This window comes from Rhipicephalus microplus, unplaced genomic scaffold (assembly GCF_043290135.1).
Source record: "Rhipicephalus microplus isolate Deutch F79 unplaced genomic scaffold, USDA_Rmic scaffold_14, whole genome shotgun sequence".
NCBI lineage: Eukaryota > Metazoa > Arthropoda > Arachnida > Ixodida > Ixodidae > Rhipicephalus > Rhipicephalus microplus.
The window spans coordinates 22,426,994-22,447,608 of NW_027464587.1; the positions used below are offsets into that span (position 1 = coordinate 22,426,994).

A 20,615-nucleotide genomic window follows, 5' to 3' on the forward strand; every position below is an offset into this window, starting at 1 on the left:
GCTCAAAATCCCATCGCGTCGATCGCTGAAGTCGTACGCGACGAAATCCACCAAGCGTTGTCTACGGCTAGTCGTGATGCTCAGCAGCGTCCTATGAGCTACGCTGCCGCTCTCCGACGTCCACCACCCACTATGCCGACACTGTACCACCAGGTGCCGATGGCCCCATCGTATCCGCGGCAAGAGCAGACACTGCATCAACCACCCACGCCACAGCCATACAACCAGCCGTCCACAGCCACCCCATGGACATCGACGCGTCCACCGACCCAAAAAACAGATGCATGGCGCACAGTGGACAGACGTCCACTATGCTTTCACTGCGGAGGTGCAGGACATATTGCCCGTCATTGCTGGCCTGGCATCGAGGTGATTCATTCCGTCCTCATCTACCTTGGTTTGACGGTCGACGTGCCAACGACGAATACACTCCGCGCCGTGACGACAGCTCTTTCTATGGAGCCCGTTCTCACTTTGAAGACGGCTCTACCACTGCAGAGAAGGCAATGCTTGCTCACCCTCCTGGTCAGAGACGTCGATCCCGCTCTCCGTCCCCCGCGCGTTCGCCTTTGTCGCACCGCCGCACCTACGCGGACCTTAATACAAGAAGGTCATCTAGCCCACGCCGGGGAAACTGAGAGCGGCGACCTCCGGGGGCAAGGTTGCAGGCCGTAAAGATCACGACGAGAAGCCCCCACAGCATGACGTCATTTAGCCGATAAGCCGTGAAAACGATGAAATTGTGACTTCTGACCTTAGAGTTTTTCTTGACGGCCAGAAAGTAACAGCTTTAGTCCACACTGGTGCCGACTTTTCCATTATCAGTCAGGACCTCGTGGACAGCCTCAGAAAAATGAAGACGCCGTGGACGGGCCCTCATATAAGAACAGTAGGAGGCCAGTTATTGATGCCCTCGGGAAGATGTACCGCAAGAATTGACATCGGAGGATCTCCTTTCACTGCGTCGTTCGTCGTTATCGCTGCATGCTGCAGAGACGTAATTCTTGGCATAGACTTTTTACGAGAATATGGTGCCGTCGTCAACATACCAGAGAGCTTGATTACGTTTTGCAACAGTTTGGGCTTACCCGTTTCTCCAGAGGCGCGACCAAACCAACTGCGTCTTACTGATGACGATGTGGTTCTCCCTCCGAGGTCATGCACGCTTGTTTCTGTGGCTGCCGCTGCTCAGTTTGACGCCGAAGGAGTTGCAGACCGAATAAGCTCGCTGCTCTTCACCCACGGTATTTTTTGTCGCACGAGGTATCGTCAGAGTTGCTGCTGGACGCACGGACTTGCTGCTGACCAATTTTAGTGCTGAATGCCGGCACCTTCCTAAAGGCACGGCTGTCGCTTACTTCGACGATGTCGAAGTAAGCGACAGATGCCGAAGGCTGCTTGGCGGTAGTCGACGAGTCGCTAAATCTTGATTCAGCGCCTGTTCTGGACGTTAGCATTACTTTGCCGAAAGACGACCGACGCAGACTCCTTGAGCTACTGGCCAAATTTCAAGACTGCTTTTCGACAAAATCAAGAGTTGGCTGTACGCCTCTAACCAGGCATCGAATAATTACCGAGGAAACGGCGAGACCTATTCACCAGAACCCTTATCGCGTGGCTCCAAAAGAACATGAAGCGATACAACAGCAGGTAGACAGAGTGCTTGAAGATGACGTCATTCAGCCTTCACAGAGCCCCTGGGCGTCGCCTATGGTCCTCGTTAAGAAAAAGGACGGCAGCCTGCGCTTCTGTGTGGATTACCGGAAGCTAAATCAGGTGACAAAGAAAGACGTATATCCACTACCGCGTATAGACGACTCTCTCGACAGACTTTGACATGTTCGATACTTCTCTTCAATGGACTTGCGGAGTGGATATTGGCAAATTGAGGTGGACCCGAGAGACCGCGAGAAGACCGCTTTTGTTACACCAGATGGGTTATATGAATTTAAGGTCTTGCCATTCGGTTTGTGCTCAGCCCCTGCTACCTTTCAAAGACTCATGGATACCGTGCTTTCTGGGTTGAAGTGGAAAACATGCTTAGTATATCTGGGCGACGTCAAAGTTTTTTCCGCGACGTTTGACGAGCACTTTGAAAGACTTGAGGTGGTCTTACGAGCCATACAGTCCGCGGGCCTGACGTTGAAGCCTGAGAAGTGCCACTTTTGCTACGAAGAGCTGTGATTTCTTGGTCATGTCGTCAGTCATGCTGGTGTTCATCCCGATCCTGAAAAAATCGCAGCCGTAGAATAGTTCCCTATGCAGACGGATAAAAAGGCTGTCAGACGCTTTCTCGGCCTCTGCGCATATTATTGACGATTTATCGCGGACTTTGCACGCATAGCATCACCGCTAACTTGCCTCACGAGAGAAGACATCACCTTTGAGTGGAATAACGAAGGGGAAGCTGCTTTTAACGATCTTCGCCAGCGACTACAAACACCACCAGTCCTTGCCCACTTCGACGAGAGAGCCCCTACGATGCTTCACACCGATGCTAGCAATGTTGGTCTGGGAGCTGTGCTTGTGCAGCAGCAAGAGGGCACAGAAAGGGCAATTGTTTACGCAAGCAGAACGTTAACACGCGCTGAGGCTAATTACTCCACGACTGAGAAGGAATGTCTTGCCGTGGTAAGGGCGGTTACAAAATTTCGTCCGTATTTATATGGCCGCCCCTTCAAAGTAATTAGCGACCACCACTCACTGTGTTGGTAAATTAATCTTAAAGACCCTACCGGCCGATTAGCGCGTTGGAGTCTCAGGCTACAGGAATTCGATATGGCAGTCGTACACAAGTCAGGGAAGCGACATATGGACGCCGACTGTTTGTCCCGTTCACCCATTGAGTCGGCAACCTTACCCGAGGAGGAGGAAACATCATTTCTCGGCGTCCTCGACACGACCACCATTGCGCAACAACAACGAGACGACGCTGAGTTGCTTGGCTTAATTACCTACTTGGATGGCAAATCTCGGAAGGCGCCAAGAGTTTTCGCAAGAGCGTTGTCATCATTTTGTTTACGTGGCGGAGTACTCTATAAAAGAAATTTTTCGTCGACGGGATCTGCTTATCTACTCGTCATCCCAGCAGCCCTTCGCACCGAAGTACTGAAAGCATGCCACAACGAGGTTACCTCTGGCCACTTGGGTTACACAAGAACGTTGGCCAGGGTATAGCATAGGTATTACTGGCCAAGACTAACCACAGCCGTGAAGCACCACGTTCGTACCTGTCTCGACTGCCAGCGATGCAAGTCACCGCCAACTAAACCAGCTGATCTCCTGCAACCCGTACAGGTCCCAATGGCTCCATTCCACCAGATCGGCATGGACATTTTGGGCCCACTCCCTACTTCTACTGCAGGCAACCGATGGGTTATCATTGCGACGGATTATTTGACTTGTTATGCTGAGACAAAGGCTATCCAGAGAGGTACAGCAGCGGAGGTGGCAAGATTTTTTATCGAGAATATTGTACTGAGGCATGGTGCACCAACTGTCGTAATCACAGACAGAGGAACCGCATTTACAGCAGCTTTTTTGGACCATGTTTTGATGCGGAGTGGAACAACGCATCGTAAGACCACCGCATACCACCCGCAAACGAACGGGCTGACAGAGTGTCTAAACAAAACCATTGAAGACATGCTTTCGATGTACGTAGACGTTGTACACAAAAATTGGGATACAATCTTGCCTTACATAACGTTTGCATACAACACGGCCAAGCAAGAAACAACCCGCATGACACCTTTCAGCCTCGTTCATGGACGGGAAGTACGAACCGTGTTAGATGCAATGTTACCGCATGAAGGCAACGACATCGTCCCGGACGCCAACAGGTTTACGGAACGCGCAGAAGCAGCTAGGCAACTTGCACGTTTACGGATCAGCCAGCAGCAAGACTACGATGCAGGCCGCTACAGTGCTCACCACAGAACAGTTGTCTACCAAACTGGCGACAAAGTATGGGTTTGGCCGCCCGTACGAAAACGAGGACTTTCCGAAAAACTCTTAAGAAGATACTTTAGACCGTACCTAGTTGTGCGACGACTGAGCGATGTCACTTACGAAGTTGTTGCCGGCTGTTCCTATAGTACAAGACGTCGCCAGCACCATCCTGAACTCGTTCACGTAGTCCGCATGAAACCTTACGTCAGCGAGTGATTGCGTGATACTTTACTTTAGAAAAAAAAAAAACTGCATTACAGACTGCGCATCGGGCCGATGCTCTTTGAGAGAGAGGCAAATGACGCGTGTCTACATGTGGACGAACGATGATGGGGCATTTAGTGGGCATGAGGTAGTGGGCCTCTAGCTTCTCTCGAGGCCGCAGAAGACGATCTTGTGGCTCAGCTGTTGAAAACACGCTGCTTTCGTCGTCCCAAGGTGTATCTGTGTTTTATTCGCGTTGTACCGCGACAGCAAGAATTGCTTTTTAATTGACAATCACACAAGTATGAACGCTGAATCTTGAGCATTATTGGTGGGTGCTGCGAATGGGGTCGGTCATTTGGAGTATCGTTTGGTCACTTTGGTGTCATTTAGGGTACCTTTAAAGGCGGACAAACAGACAAATGTACAGATATACATAGACCAAAATTTTTGCGACGATATCGTCTTTAAAAAGGCAATACCAGCATTAATTGTCCGCTAGCAGACAGTGCGGAGCCCTAGTGGTGTGTTTGGGCAAATTAGACGCGAACGAAAATGACGTCAATATCAGCTCACCACTGCTCATGAGCAGAACTCGGTGCATCAGCGTCAATTCCTTTTCTGCAGGACACCTCTCTACAAGCTGATAATTCAGAGGAGCTCTTGTGTAGTATGAATCAGGATCTTAAGCTGCTGGAACAAATGTTCTGCTAGGACCAGCTTTCACGCTTTTCCAAAAAACGTGAAAGTCCAGAATCTCCCGGTTATCTGATTGAGGTGAAAGAAGTACGAGCTATCAAAGAGCATGGTTCTTTACGAGGCACTTGTCCCGCATCCTGTTTAATGTTGCCCTGGCAAGACTACCACAGCAGCTCTATCAATCAGATCCCTGATTGAGCTGCTGTGGTAGTTAAATTAAATAGGAGCACCAACATGTTGAAAATTTTTCGCTTTCTTCGCAGTAGCGGAACGATTTTTTCGGTCAAGGCTTGATGAAACAGAGCTGGGTCGGCCAAGCTGTTGAAACCGCATCAAAGCATCTGTTTTAATAATGGTCGATGTTGCACATGAAAAATGGTTTATTGGCGACTGTTGCGATGGTGGTCCTACGATGAAACACGATCGGGAAAGAGCAACGGTCAAGCAGATGCCGGCGATGATAAGCACGAGCCGAGCGAGCCAAGCCCAAGACCCAGTACCCAAGCGGAGGCGATGTTGCTTGCCAACGATGCGTTTTCTTCGTCACAATTTTCCCCCGCCGAAAAAGAGCCATCCTGGCGACCTAAGAGTCCGGAGGCAGAGGGCTATAATATGGCTTAAGGCGGGCGACGTAGACGATGTCACGTCCACGCCGGCGCATGTCGTCAGATGGGGAAAGTGGCTCAATGAGAAAATTCACCGGTGAGGTTTGCTCCAAAACGCGGTAAGGACCCTCGTACTTCGGGACTAGTTTTGAGGAAAGGGCGGGGGTTTGGTAAGGAACAGCCGGCCATACAAATGATCCCGGGGAATAGCTGTGGCTTCGTGAAGAGCCGGTGTTGTTTTCTTTCTGGCGCTGCTGTTCTTGTGACGTAAAAGTGCGTGCGAGTTCATGGCACTTTTCCGCTTTTCAGGCAGCTTCGGACACAGATGAGCATTCGGATGCGTCAGGACGGTATGGAAGGAGAGTGTCGATGGTGTGGGATGGTTCGCGTCCATAAAGGAGAAAGAAAGGCGAAAATCCAGTGGTGGACTGTGCCGCGGTGTTGTATGCGAACGTGATGAGTGGAAGAATGCGATCCCAGTTAGTATGATCAGATGTCACATACATCGCGAGCTTTTCGCCGAGTGTGCGGTTAAATCTCTCCGTGAGCCCGTTAGTCTGCGGATGGTATGCCGTGGTCTTGCGATGAACAACATGGCATTCAGAAAGCAGAGCCGTGACGACTTCTGATAGGAAGGCTTGTCCTCGGTCACTTAGTAGTTCTCGACGGGCGCCATGTCGTAGTATGAATCGATGGAGGACGAAGGAAGCTGCGTCCCGCGCAGTGGCACTTGGAAGGGCGGCGGTCTCAGCGTAGTGTGTTAAGGGGGGACGTGCCTTTCGGAACGAACTTTCTTGTTTCTGGTTAGATCTTGATGAAAATTGGCACAGAGACTAAGAATGACCTCATAATGCTTCCATAAAAATTTCAAGATGATATCATCAAAACTTTCTGAGAAACAAATAATTTCATTACTGGACCTCGTGGAGCGGCTGGAGAGTTTAAAAAATGACATAGAAAGTTGGTAAACACTGTGTGCAGAGGTGAATGTATGCTGTAAAGGGCTGCATTTTCAAAATAATTTTTTTGCAACACTAAAATTTGTAGTTCATGTTTTCTCCACTGATACGTGAGCACGTTTGCGCACATTTGCACATTTGACTACAATGAGCACATTTGCACTACAAACAAGAAACCCTACCAAAAATTTTTAAAAGGCTAAATTTTAAAAATAAGAACGCAGCCCCCTGAAACACAGTTCAAGGTGCATTACAAAAAAACAGAATCAAAATCTGTCGAGTAGTTGCGAAGATATCTGCTCCACGAGCTGAGCAACATGCCAAAAAAACAGTATTAAGAAAACGAGGTTCAAAGTCATGAGTCACGGTTTACATGCCTAATAGGCACCAGGGTTGTAGTCCTTAGTGTCCTTTGCAGTGCGGTGTCATCCACGTCCCGTCGTACACCACCGTGACATTCTTGGTGGGTGTTCCCTCCATTTGGCTGTACACATTGTGAACGGCTGCAACAGCGTCGCAAAACACACGTGCCGCGGCTGCTGCGCCAGCAGGCCGAAATTTCCCCTTGAGATGCCTTTGAAAAGTCTTGTGGTGAATTCCCCTATGTGATACATTCATCACAGACCAAAAATCACTGAGTGCAGCTGATCCATTTCCAATAGTTTTTATAGCTTGCACGGCCCGAATATTTACTTCAAATGACTTACTGTTTTCCATTCGCGGCGACGACCACGCATTTTTCGCGTCCGCGCCGCAAGCAGTGCAGGTGAGCACTATCTTTACCGCTAACCCGTGCTTAGTTCCGTGATTCATCTTGAGTCCCGGCTCTTTGCACTGCGGGCACAGGGCACTGCCAAACAGACCATTCAGGGCCGCGCGTTGCACGAGGAAAAACTCATCTTCGTCTTCCGTTTAGATGTCGCTCTCGTCCCCTTGGTCCATCAGTGACATCTTGCGCTCCATCGCAGACACTGCTCTTAGGGACTCCTGAACAGCCGCGGCGCGTTCGCGAGATGCCTTCGCTGACACAAAACGAGGCTCTAATCGGGCCCGAATCGTGCTACTGGTGGTGCTGGTAGACGACCTCGCATCCTCGCGCGAAGTACTTGGCTGAGCATCCGCGATGTCTACATCCTCGCGCGAAGTGCTAGGCTGGGCATCCGCGATGAATACATCCTCGTGCGAAGTGCTAGGCTGGGCATCCACGATGTCTGCAGCCTGCGCGGAACGACGAACGGATGTTTCCTCAGACAGCACAAAGCACTGCTCCACAGGCATATGAACAGTTTCGTCGATGCTCCGTGCGTGCTTGTGCTCGGCTGCGAGTCCTCGTCGTGCCGCACGCCGTCGTCGCTGCTCGCAGAAGTTGCCGGACTGAATTTCTTTTTCACGATCGGCGGCTTCGGCTTACGAGCACCAAATCGCTGCGCAGTCTTGCGTTCCTTCTTGAACGATCGCCGGTCCACGATTGCATGCGGGAACCGATCTCAAAACTGCAATGCGCCAAACTGAATAACAATGTTTTTCTCCTTTCACGAGCGCCGGTCTTATCGCAGCGCGATGCGATGTCGAAACCACGCCGCAACGAGTTGAAAACAAATGCAGTAAGTGGCCCGTCAGCGCGTAGAGCAGACGACCTTTGCGCCGATTGCTACAAGCGACCGCACGGGCAACCAATGCGGAGCCGCCGTACAGTCACGTGACGCGCGTCGCCAATCGGAAACTGTTGTGATACCTTTACACTTTGGCTTGCTGTGGGCTTGCTCTTGCCTGCTCCAGCCGGCCAAGGGGGCAAATTTGAAACGGAAGAATCGCGCTATCCATAGAGACAAAGATGGTGGCGCTAGGTTGCGTGGTTGCGGAGATATCGCGGTTCGAAAAGCGCCGTTTTTTCGCAATTTCTGTGAAATTCATCGCCACCCTAGCTTCGCTAAAAATTTTTTACGTCATTTCTACGCTGTTTTCAGGGACGAAACTTTGAAATTAGATAGAAAAAGGGTCTCAGAATGTGAAAATGAAATTTTCAGAAAATCGATTTTTTGGCCAAATTTCGCGATGCCAAAGCCGCATCCCCCCTTAAATAATCCACAGCGACTATGATCCACCGATTTTCATCTGATGTCGGTAGAGGGCCATAGAGATCAATTCCGATTCGATCGAAAGGTTTGGCACGGCACGGAAGCGGTTGAAGTGCACCGGACGAGTGAAAAGGCGGCGATTTGCGGAGTTGACAGTCAGGGCAGCCCATAACGAATTTTCGGACAAAATTATACATTCCGCGCCAGCAGAATCGACAGCGAATGCGTTCGTAAGTTTTGAAAACTCCAGCATGGCCACATTGGGGATCATCGTGAAAGGTGGTGCATATTTGTGATCGCAAGCTGCGGGGGACAACCAAGAGCCACTTACAACCTTCAGGAGCGTAGTTGAGTCGGTGTATCAGCCGATCACGAATGGCGAAATGAGCAGCTTGACGTCGGAGAGATCGTGATACCGTAGTGGGTGACGATCCAGAGAGACAGTCAAAAAAGGGAAGCGATCCATGGGTCCTTGTGTTGTTCACTGGCAAACGAGTAGAGGTTGAGAGATGCGATGGAGGTGGTACCAGTGGTTCTGAGGCTGAGTCGGGAGGTAAAGGCGAACGGGACAGGGCGTCGGCGTCAGAATGCTTGCGTCCGCTGCGATAGATCACGCGAATGTCGTACTCCTGGATTTGCAGTGCCCACCGAGCTAGGCGGCCAGAAGGATCTTTCAATGTGGCGAGCCAACAAAGTGCATGGTGGTCCGTTACCAGGTCAAATGGGCGGCCGTACAAATAAGGGCGGAACTTGCGAAGCGCCCACACTAGCGCTAAGCACTCTTTTTCAGTGACGCTGTAATTGGCCTCAGCTTTAGTGAGCGTGCGACTCGCATAAGCGGCGACGTATTCGGAGTAGCCTGGCTTGCGCTGGGCGAGGACAGCGCCAAGACCAACCTCGCTAGCGTCTGTGTGAACTTCCGTTGCAACTGTTGGGTCGAAATGCCGTAGAATAGGAGGAGATGTTAGCAGTCTACGGAGTGTGGCGAACGCGACGTCGCTGTCAGGAGACCAGGATGAAAGGTCTGTGTCACCGCGTAAGAGGTTGGTGAGTGGTGGCATGATCGACGCAAAATTTCGAACGAAGCGCCGGAAGTACGAGCATAGTCCAATGAAACTGCGTAATTCTTTCAGTGTAGTAAGTTTCGGGAACTCGGCGACTGCTTGCAGTTTTGCAGGGTCGCGTAGAACACCATGCTTGGACACGATGTGCCCTAAGATGGACAGCTCTCGCGCAGTGAAGCGGCACTTTTTGAGGTTCAGTTGGAGCCCAGCGTTGGTTAAACACGTCAGAACCAGTTGGAGCCGAAGCAGATGTGTAGGAAAATCGGGAGAGAAAACGACAATGTCGTCGAGGTAGCATAGACACACAGACCACTTCAGTCCACGCAGTGTGTTGTCCATGAGTCGTTCAAACGTGGCAGGGGCATTACAAAGCCCAAATGGCATTATGTTAAATTCGTACAGGCCATCTGGTGTAATGAACGCAGTTTTCTGGCGATCAGCTTCTGCCATAGGGACCTGCCAGTATCCAGATTGTAAGTCTAAGGAGGAGAAGAATTCGGCTCCTTGGAGGCTATCAAGGGCGTCGTCAATGCGCGGTAATGGATAGACGTCTTTCCGGGTCACCTTGTTTAATCGCCGGTAGTCGACGCAAAATTGAATTGATCCGTCCTTCTTTCGAACTAGAACGACAGGAGATGCCCAAGGACTGTGCGATGGTTGAATAACGCGACGACGTAGCATCTCTTCGACCTTCGACGTTCTGCAGCAGAGACACGGTACGGTCTTTGACGCAATGGCTGGTGCGAACCGGTGTCAATGTAGTGATGCCCTGCCGAAGTACAACCCGATTACGGCTGAGAAACGTCGAATGAATTCGCGAAGTGCTGGAGAAGATTAAGAAGCTCGGCGCGTTCTTGAGCAGTTAAGGTGTCGACGATGGAACTTGAGAAGGTGTCACTCGACGAGCATTCCAGTGGGGAAAAGGCATGAAGTTCTGTATAGGCGCTACTGCACGATTCGTCTGGCATGTTAAGGAATAAAGAAGAATCAAGGTAATCCACTCGACCGAGACATTCGCCGGCAAGTAGCGTAAGCTCTGCAGAAAGGGGGTTGTGGACGAAAATATTGCTTTGGCCAGCAGTGACGTCAAGTGTAGCGAAAGGCAAAGAAACAGCTCTGCGGCGCATGAAAATGTCGGAAGGTGTAAACATTACCGTAGCATCGTTATAGTCATCGCAGCAAACCGGGACAACGGCAAGAGAGTCTGGCGGAATTTCAGTGTCCTCACGCACGACAAGTTTTGGCGACCGCTCAAGGGTTTCGTGCAAAGGTTCGTCACACAGGTGCGAAAAATGAACTTCCGCGCGTGCGCAGTCGATGATGGCATGATGATTTGACAGAAAGTCCCACCCGAGGATAACGTCATGCGAGCACACCGAAAGGACGATGAACTCGACAGCTTACATAGAGCCTTGGATGAATATGCGGGCCGTACAGGTGCCGAGAGGTCGAACTGGTTGTGCGCTAGCTGTACGAGCGGCGTGGTCAATTTGCGTAGGGAGCGGCAAAGCTGGGAGGCTATAACAGAAACGGCAGCACCTGTGTCGACGAGGGCAAAGGTAGAAAAACCATCGACAGATATGGCGACGACGTTAGCTGGTGAAGTGCGAGGATTTGAGCATTTCGACGACAGCGCAGTTCTTGCCTCTGGAACTGCAGCGTTCAGTTTTCCCGGTTGGAGGATGCGGGTCTAGGACGCATTGGGTACAGTGATCGCCTGCGAGGAGATGGGGAGCGGGGAGAGTGAGTCTGAGGTGAGGGCTGGGGTGACCGAGACTCAGGAAGGTTAGTGTATCCATACTGCAGTGAGGGATAGGGAGCAGGTATGTGCATGGGTTGTGGGTCATACGGTAACGGCCGAGTAGCGTCATGGAGGGGTTGGAAGCGACGGCGACAATATCGTGCCACGTGTTCTGGAGTACCGCAGGTGTAGCAGATCGGTCGATTGTCAGGAGTGCGCCAGGAGCTGCTGACTCGTGGTGCGGCCCAAGGTGGCGAAAAAGGGGCGGAGTGGGGAGCAACTGAAGACATGGGTGGCAAATGCTGCTGGCGGGGTCTGCTGCGTACCACCTGGGCATACGTAAGAGACGTGGCCACGGGCTGCATAGCCGGCGCATGGGCAACAGGCATGGCCACAGGCTGCTGGTGGGCAGCGACGGGAACAGCTTGAGCTACCTCTTCGGCAATAACGTCGTGGAGTGGGGAGGGCAGACGAGAGGACGGCGGCTGCTGCGTGAAGGGAATCAACGACAGTTGCCGAGCTACTTCTTCACGCACGAAGTCTTTAATCTCTTGCAGGGTTGGTGAGTGGTCGGGAACGGAAGTGAGACTGGAGAGCGAGTCGGCGTGTGAGGAAAATGGCCGAGTCGGGGCGCGCTGCTTGCTCAACTCGTCGAAACTTTGACACAAAGTGACAAGTTCCGCAACAGTGGCAGGATTACGGGCCAGGAGCAGCCGATATGCACCGTCCTTTATTCCTTTGAAGATGTGTTGAATCTTCTCCGACTCCGGCATGGTGGTGTTCACACAATTGTAAAGACCAATAATGTCTTCAATGTAGCTGGTGAAAGATTCTGTTGGCTTTTGTGCGCGAGTCCGCAAGCGTTGTTCGGCTCTGGACTTGTGGACAGCGGGACGGCCAAAAACGTCAGCAAACAACGTTTTAAAGATGGACCACGTCGTAATGTCGTTTTTGTGGTTGTTATACCACATTTCGGCCACGTCAGTGAGGTAAAAGATGACGTTAGTCAATTTGTCCGTGTCATTCCACTTGTTGTTTGCGCTCACCCGTTCATAGTTAGTGAACCAGTTTTCCACGTCGGTCTCATCAGCTCCGCCAAAGACCTTGGGCTCTCGCAAATGAAGAACGCCGGGGTTGCTGGGGGATGGAGTGGAAGAGCCAGGTTGCGCGTTGTTGGTAGCCATGATGGGAGGTAGCGTTCGGTTGCGCAGCTCCAGGTTAAGGCGACGGCGAATGGCAGCACCCAGGTTCAGGCGACGGGGAATGTCAGCACCCTCCACCAATTGAAAAAGGGTTTATTGGCGACTGTTGCGATGGTGGTCCTACGATGAAACACGATCGGGAAAGAGGAACGGTCAAGCAGATGCCGGCAATGATCAGCGCGAGCCGAGCGAGCCAAGCCCAGGACCCAGTACCCAAGCGGAGGCGATGTTGCTTGCCAACGATGTGTTTTCTTCTTCACACACATTTTAAAATGGATTTAGATTAAAAGTTCTCCTTAAATGACGTAACACATGCTTTTTGTTACCATTTATGAAAAACTAATATTATCGCAACGCACAGATTCTTACTCTACGTGTGAAAAATTTTGCAGTGTTTGCCACAAAGAACACAAAAAAAGCTGCTCATCGCACCAGTCGCAGAACGAAAATCACAGAGCGATTGAATGTCCATGTGAACTGAAACCACCATTAGCGGGGTTTGCAAATGGAGCGAATGCAGCGATTTTTTTTTCTATAATCGCAGCCTGTGAATTATCTTTTATCTTGGCAAAGAACTATTGACTGTGGTATCTTGCACACCTTCCGAGTTTTAAGTCACAGCTTCCACACGAATCAGATTACGAGGGTGTAGCCATGACAGAAATGTGGCGAAAAAGGACCAGACAAGTCAGTGTGTTCGACCTGCCGGTCTGGCAGAAGTGAAACAGAAATTTACTAGAGAAATCGAGGCGCCCTCCATCTAATGTTAGTTGCAGCAAACATACCGCGTCCAATACTTGGTGGCGTTAACGCCAGTCGAAGCGGGGAGAAGCCACACTTCAAAGCGTTCTTGTGTACCGTGCTTGATGCCTGTACCATGAATGTGCATATTCTGTCTTTCAGGTCTGTCGGATACCTATGCCTTCCTGGCCACTACACGGAAAACTTCCCGCTGGCCCTGAAGAGGCTACTGACAGGCAAATTTCAGTAAGGATGACAATGTCCGTTGCTTCATATAATTTTATTTTGTTTGTGTTGCGGACAATGAATGATGCCTTTGCATTGCTGCACTTTGCATTCCTACAGATGGGCCGCACATGCATGGCTGGTAAGCACTTCCAACTCTGTGCAAGTATGCACGATAGCGTCAGTGCCAGCATAAAAAACTCGTTTCGTATTGTTCAGCCACATTGTGGAGATGCTGAGAAGCTCCATCTATGCAACAAGTCAATGTACTACAGTTATCAGATGCTATCATATTGCTACATGCATGCATACTGAGATTCTAGGGGGCGACACACGTGTGTGCCTGATGACGAAGACGAAGGGTCGTCTCCGCTCACTCGCTGGTGAACTGGTCACGCCATTACCGCTGGTTTCAAATACATCTATTCCACAGCCTCGTCGATACGGCGTCTCTTCTTTTGTGTAACAATATATAATGACAAACGAATATGTAAAACATAGAAGAGATCGCAGAGTAGTTAAATGTATCGAAAAATAATCGAAATACTACTTGCTTATATGCAAACATCTATCAGGTTGACAACTTTCTAAAGACATAATGAACGGAAATATATAATGACAAACGAATATGTAAAACATAGAAGAGATTGCAGAGTAGTTAAATGTATCGAAAAATAAATAATGGAAATACAACTTGCTTATATGCAAACATCTATCAGGTTGACAACTTCCTGAAGACATAATGAATGGAAATGTAAAGACTTATTTTTCCAAGGTAAGGCTGACTACACGAAACCTTGACAGTTGCTTGCATTTCACTTTTGCCTTCCTGTGGAATGCTTCTGTGGGAATGCAAGACCTGTTGCATTTTTCTAGCTGCATGACAACCACAGGTAGCATCCTTCATGGGCTGTGACTACCGTATATACTTGTGTAATGAACACACCCCCAACTTCAGTTATCAAAATTTGATTTTTTTTTTTCTCCCACGTAATAAACGCGTGCCCTACATTCATCCGTTGCAGTTTGCGAATGAACACGTGGCACCTTCTTGCACGTTAATCTTTCTCATTTCTCATTATCGACGGCCCCCCTCGGTTCGCGCTCTCTCCTCCATTTCACTCGCTGCCGCGCACAGTTCTTCATTTTAACATAAAAGTGTGTAATGCCGGGGTCCATCACTGAGGTATTTCCGTCATGGATGTGATATTGTAAAATATATACGAGCAGATTGCAAAGGAAAGACAAGAAAAGCTCTGTAGCGGGGCTTCGATCCAGTGACCTCTCGCTCCTCATCGGGTCACACAAAGAACTAGGCGACAGAGCTTATGTTGTTCAGCTTATTAAGGGTGAGCCATTTATGTATACCGTGTACCGTTGGTGGTCCTCAGAGCTCAGCGGCTTCAGTGAGTTTCCGTCGTCAGTAGCTATATGGCGCGAGGGCCACACGTTGGGCGCTAAAGAACCTCAAGTGGTTGAAATTTCCGGAGCTCTCCTCTACGGTGTCTCTCATAATCGTATGGTGGTTTTGGGACGTTAAACCCCACATATCATCATCACACATTGGGTGCACTTTAAAGGTCGTCACCCCTCACGTGTTGTGCCTCCACACGGCGTGGTCAAGGTGTGTATGGTTTCCTGGTGTGGTTGCTCAATTGCACATGTGCTTATATTGTAATTTGGGTGCTTTGTACCTGTTGTGCACCGCAAATTTGCTTTGAAGTTACAGTGGTTAAAGAGAGAATGAAGGTCAATTCGTTCGTATTCGCATTTATGAAAGTAGCACACTGCTCACAAATGAAAAAGTAAGAATTGTGACAGTTATCCATGCTCGACCTGTATATCCCTGTGCGTTTATTTTTAGTCTTTCTTTGCGATTGAGCAACATGCTTCAAGTGTCAAGCTGGGACAGTTTGTTCATGCCCATCCTGTGTATGCTCATTTCGTGCGTGCTTTCTGCTTGAGGTGTGCACTGCAAGTTTTGAGCTGCTTGACATTCTTGGCGTGACATCGCTTCTTTCTTTTCTGCCCCTGCCACGTTAGGACCATTCTCCTTCCAATGTTGCGCGCAAACAAAGAGAGCAAAAAAAAAAAAAAGGGCCTTGGAGTGTTTGTTCTCTCTCAAATCAATCTGCTTCTCTCTGCGTATAGATGCTCCTCCTTTCTCATCACGTGCTGGCCACGCTGCGGCTTTGGCGGAGAGGGTAGTAATGAAAAGCAGTCGTTGTTGTCATCGTCTTTAGAAAGTGTCAAAGCTGGACATTGCCGCGCGCAACTTCTCTTGCCAGGAGAATGCTGAAGCTGAAGTAGGCTTACTTTGCAAGCTGCGCGCAGAATTGATTGACTGGTTGCAAGACAAATGTGTGCAGACGCACATAACTCTATTACTTCAATTAATTAATTAATTTATTTATTTATTTAACAATACTGTAGGCCTTCTTCAGACCCATACAGGAAGTGGGCATACATCATCACAGGTAACCAAGTAGATAGAAAGTTCAGGAAGTACAATATCTTGAGGGACGATAAGCACAACAGCGATATACTTACAATAGCGGGTTCAACAATACTACATTGGTGCTCTTCCCATACACGAGAAGACGAGAAAAAAATATTAAAAACCACGTACTATGCAAGAAAAACAATATATATGTACAAAGATTACAATGCACCCCTGCAAAACATGTTTTTTGTTATTGCAACAACAAGAACAGCAAAATGTAACTATACTGGCTCTGTTAACTGCTCCACAAAAGAACAAAATTCATCAATATTTATAATATTAACAGCTTCACCTGGTAGCGCGTTCCATGCGGTTACAGCGCAAGGGAAAAAGGAATATCAAAACACATTGCTGTGGGCACTGAAGAGACGCATACATTTATCATGGTTCATCCCACTAGAACGGCGGCCAGGCGGATGAATACTATAGTCGTCTTTACTGATTTTATGGCGACCGTGAAAAAGGAGATAAAAAAACTTCATAGAAGCAACATGATGCTGGCTAGGCAGAGTTGCTAGGTGCGCTGTGAATGATGGCTGTCTTGTGATTTTGAATAAATGTAAATCTTCTATAACTTCCCCCTCGTCTGTTAGCTCAATGCTCATGCGCCACTGCAAGGGGAGCCCTCCGTTTACTTAGCTTTCATCAGTTTGAACTTTTTTAATTTGAACAAACTTTCGGGCCCCTTCGAGTTTGAATTATCGAGATTCGACTGTACCAAACACCCTAGCACATACATGCTATTTTGGAGCGGCAGCGGCACCATGTGCTGTCGAGAGAGGCCATATATCACCAATTTGTTGCAAGCATGTCGTAAGTTTCTGCAAAACCAGAAAAAAGCCCTTATTGTGGAAAAAAGAGCATGGAGATTTCGATAACATTGTAGCATCGCTGATTCTTACTTCGTTTGCAATTTTTTCCTTTATGCTGGTACTTTAACGAACGCGAGATATAGGCTACCTTTTTTGTAGTTACTCTCGCGGGGAGAGCTAGGCAGTGGCCGTATTTTGTTGTCAGTATTGTTATCGATGGTTTGTATTGATGCTTCGGTAGTAGTAGTTTGCTTCAATGTCAACGCCGTCACCGTGTGAGTTTGCCACGGAATTTGCAAAGTGTGTCTGACACACTTTGCGTATGCTTCAGGATTCCCCGCAAGATCACAGGAGACGCCACTGTCACGTGTAAACAAAAAATTGCAAAAAAAATTAATAACGAGGCGCTGATAAAGAGTGCACAGGGACAGCTTACAAAATATTATGCCATCAACTACCGAAGATGAGCGAAGTGCAACAAAAAAGTTGTTTCCAAACAGCGTAGGCGTAGGTCAATGGCGCTTTCCATGTAGGTAGTTTGCACATGCGCACCACCCTCGAGGAAGTACCCGTTATGGTGGCTAGAAGGAGAGGTGTCAGCATCGGCGCGCGCGTATCAGTTTTTTTTGTTGCAAATATTTCACGCTACCATGCGAATTATAACAGTCTAACTGTCACAATCCTGGCGGCGCACTGCAAAGTGTGTATTGGCACTGAAAACTAGTGTTATCAATGCACTTCGTAGTATATCAGCTACGAAGCTTAGAAGATAGAGAATCAAGTGACTTGCCGTGAGCGTGACACCAAAACAGTCTGTGCAGTTTTCAAATTTGATGCCGTAGTGTTCTCTGTGAAGTCTCAATGCACATAAAGGTATCATCAACCGTTATTTTTATGACTTGCGCATTCAAGATCTATTTTTACAAGCAAGACATTTATTTTCTCGAGAGCAAAAAACAACATGAAAAATAAACACAACACATGCATTGAGGTTGAAGAAAACTGCAAGTTATATGAAACTCAGCTAAAGCAAGGGAATAAGGCAACTAAAGAGAACAGCAAATATACGATGATACAATGGGCATACATATACACGCATGACATTGAGATTTCATTGGCAAGCAGATATAGTCACAAACCAGTCCATGAAAAAGTTGATTTCTGCATATGTAAAACACAGCCAGACAGTGACATCACAGTTGTTAGTGGGAGATTTATAACAATGTGAACAAGACAATAGTAAAATCACAAGAAACAACAGAGTGTGAGTAATACACAATAACATAAAATAAAACCTTGTTTGCTGAGTTAACACTGACAGCCAAGTCATACGTCTCAACTTCAAGAACTTAATTTTCTCTCTTTCTCTCTTTTTTTTGATTGGACGCATTTTCTTCAGCAACGAGAAAATGCATGCTAGTCAGTGTAAAGAATCTAATTATCTGATTTGTCACTTCTAGTTTGTTTATGGTGTTCACAGCTGACCATATTTAACCTCTTCACAGACGTACAAGAGATAAGGTCTGTTATGCTGTCACTTTTCAACTTGTTGAAAATGAAGCAATAAGCGAATGCATCTTCCATAGCTTTGAGCAGGTCTGTTGAGGACTCGGACGGGTACAGAAGGCATGATTCTGCCGGAAGCAAGCTGGAATTCTTAGTGAAGCAAAAACCTGCTACATTCGTTGCACTTCGTCTTTTTCACCATCTTCCAGACCACATAGCCACTGACGTAATAAGTGATCAGGGGGTCACTTTTGTGTCCAGTGAGATCAGTGTGGTCAGGGAGGGCTTCACAAGCCATAATAATTTCATGAACTTCATTGAGGCGCCGCACATCTAGTAGCTCATCCAGCTTATCCTGCAATTTTATTGAATTATTGTGGATGCCAGGACATAGAAGGCTGCTCGGAACTCCACAAGGTATGTTTACACTGGAGTGTGACTGTGCCAAACTGTATAAACTGGGGCAATTCACAGAGATTAAAAATTGTGTCGGCGAAGAATGATCATTCGAGCCCGACATTTGCTTGAGAATTCCAAGAAGATTTCAAGTTCGTCTTGGCAGAGGCGATACGTTATCAAGAATTTATTGCCCAAGGTTTTCGTGACATAGTGCCGGATGAAAAGGGTGCCGGTTAGAGTGACGTGGAGTTCTTAGGCAGTTGATTCACTCAGAAAACCACCCTACTTAGGTGCAGCTTTTTCCGAAATCGCTAAGAACCCATTGATAACATGCTTGTAGCTACGGATGACGAATCTTATGTCAAAATGAGCTTTGCACACAACGCAGTTCTTTTCGTGTGGTTTGTCAGCACGAGGAATCGTACGCTCCCAGGCCTTGCGCTGTTCATTGTCGGCGGGAGCAGAGAAGAGAGACGTTTTCTTCCCTTGTTTGCAGGCCAAAGCATATCCCGCATTGCATCCAGGTGAAAAGCAGTGTCTTCGCTGTTTACTCATCACTGTTGCATGGTCACATTGGCACGTATTGATCCCGAACAAGTCCACATAGGCAAAGCGTAAACGTTGCGATTTGCGATCACAAGAGCAAGCGACTAAAAGTGCTGCACTAGCGGCTGGCAAGCGCTCTCGACTGATCACGGTGGTGACTTGTGCGCCGCTCCACGGCCGAATGAAATACCAGCACGCCTCCTTTCAAGGCGCGACTAGGATGATGCTGACACCTCTCCTTCTATCCACCATATACGGGTCATGATTTTTTGGTGGCCAAAATGTCGCAACATGTGCGGACCAAGCGACGTGCCACAACCATGCAAATGCTTGCCCCCAAGGAGAGGCGCAAATGTAAGCCTGCAAGATTGCCTATGGGCATGCAGCGGACAATTGAGTCCAAGTGCCACCAGTTTTGATTTCGGCATTCTCCATTTGAGGTGCTGATTGTACTAGGAAAAGGCCAATTGCGAAAGGTCAAGCTACCTAACTTTTTTTGTTTGCATTAAAAATTTTTTTCTCATCCTGAAACAGTTTTTGTAATGTTGGTCCCACATAATAAATTTTGCTGTTTCTTTCTTCGACTTTTTTTTGATGGGGGGGGGGGGGGGAGTGCGTTCATTACACGAGTATGTAAGGTAGTAATCTCTCTCATGATATTTGCATGTGGTCGCGACATTGATGAAGCCAGAGAGGGTGTGTCCAAACTAACTGAAGTTGCAGTCGTTAAATTGAAACTTGAACATGTGAGCGGATAAGGCGGGCCAAAAGGGAGGAAAAGATTTTAATCGCTAGAAAGAAGACTGAATACAAGCAGCACATTCGATTGCTCTCCCCTCTTTGCCAGGAACTCTAGGCCTATCTCGAGGTTGTTTGACCTTCCTCTCAAAACCCTCTATATCTCTGGGGCTGGAGCTCGCATCCCTCCTCACCTAGATGTCCTAGTCGACTTGGGAAAAGAAAAAAACTTGTATCCCACCTCCTTCTTAAGTCCATGTCCACTTGGAATAGAAAAGAACTAATCTTGGTTCAATGGGTCATAGTCCTGCAGATGTTGAGGTTGTGTACTATGTCACTGAAGTTGTGGACTTGGACGTTGGGCTGAGGCTTCATCTTTACACGAAGGTAAGGTGTGTGTGTCTGCAACGTCAGCGGAGCCGTGAGCTAGGACATGGTCCTGGGAAGGCGACTTATCCAAATTCAGAGTAGGAGTCGTGACAGGACAGGGTGAAGGTTTCGGGAGTAGGTCCTTTTTGCTGCTGTGTCCAGATCACTTGGCTGTTATATTGTTTGAAATTGCCAATTTCTCTTCTGGAGGTTCAATATGTGGGCTTGCTTTCTTGGAGCCATACTCGGCACTGTGTTTCTGGCAGTCTTTCT

The 20,615-nt window shown here is 48.3% G+C and overlaps 1 protein-coding gene across 3 annotated transcripts in view; it reads left to right on the forward strand.

Moving 5' to 3' along the window:
• Nadk2 (NAD kinase 2, mitochondrial) overlaps positions 1 to 20,615 on the forward strand; it is a 144,177-nt gene that overhangs the window by 31,204 nt on the left and 92,358 nt on the right. For all 3 annotated transcript variants that reach the window (XM_075882917.1, XM_075882918.1, XM_075882919.1), the window contains one exon: positions 13,407 to 13,490. In XM_075882917.1, the coding sequence (XP_075739032.1) occupies positions 13,407 to 13,490 (84 nt within the window). The remainder of the gene's footprint in view (positions 1 to 13,406; positions 13,491 to 20,615) is intronic.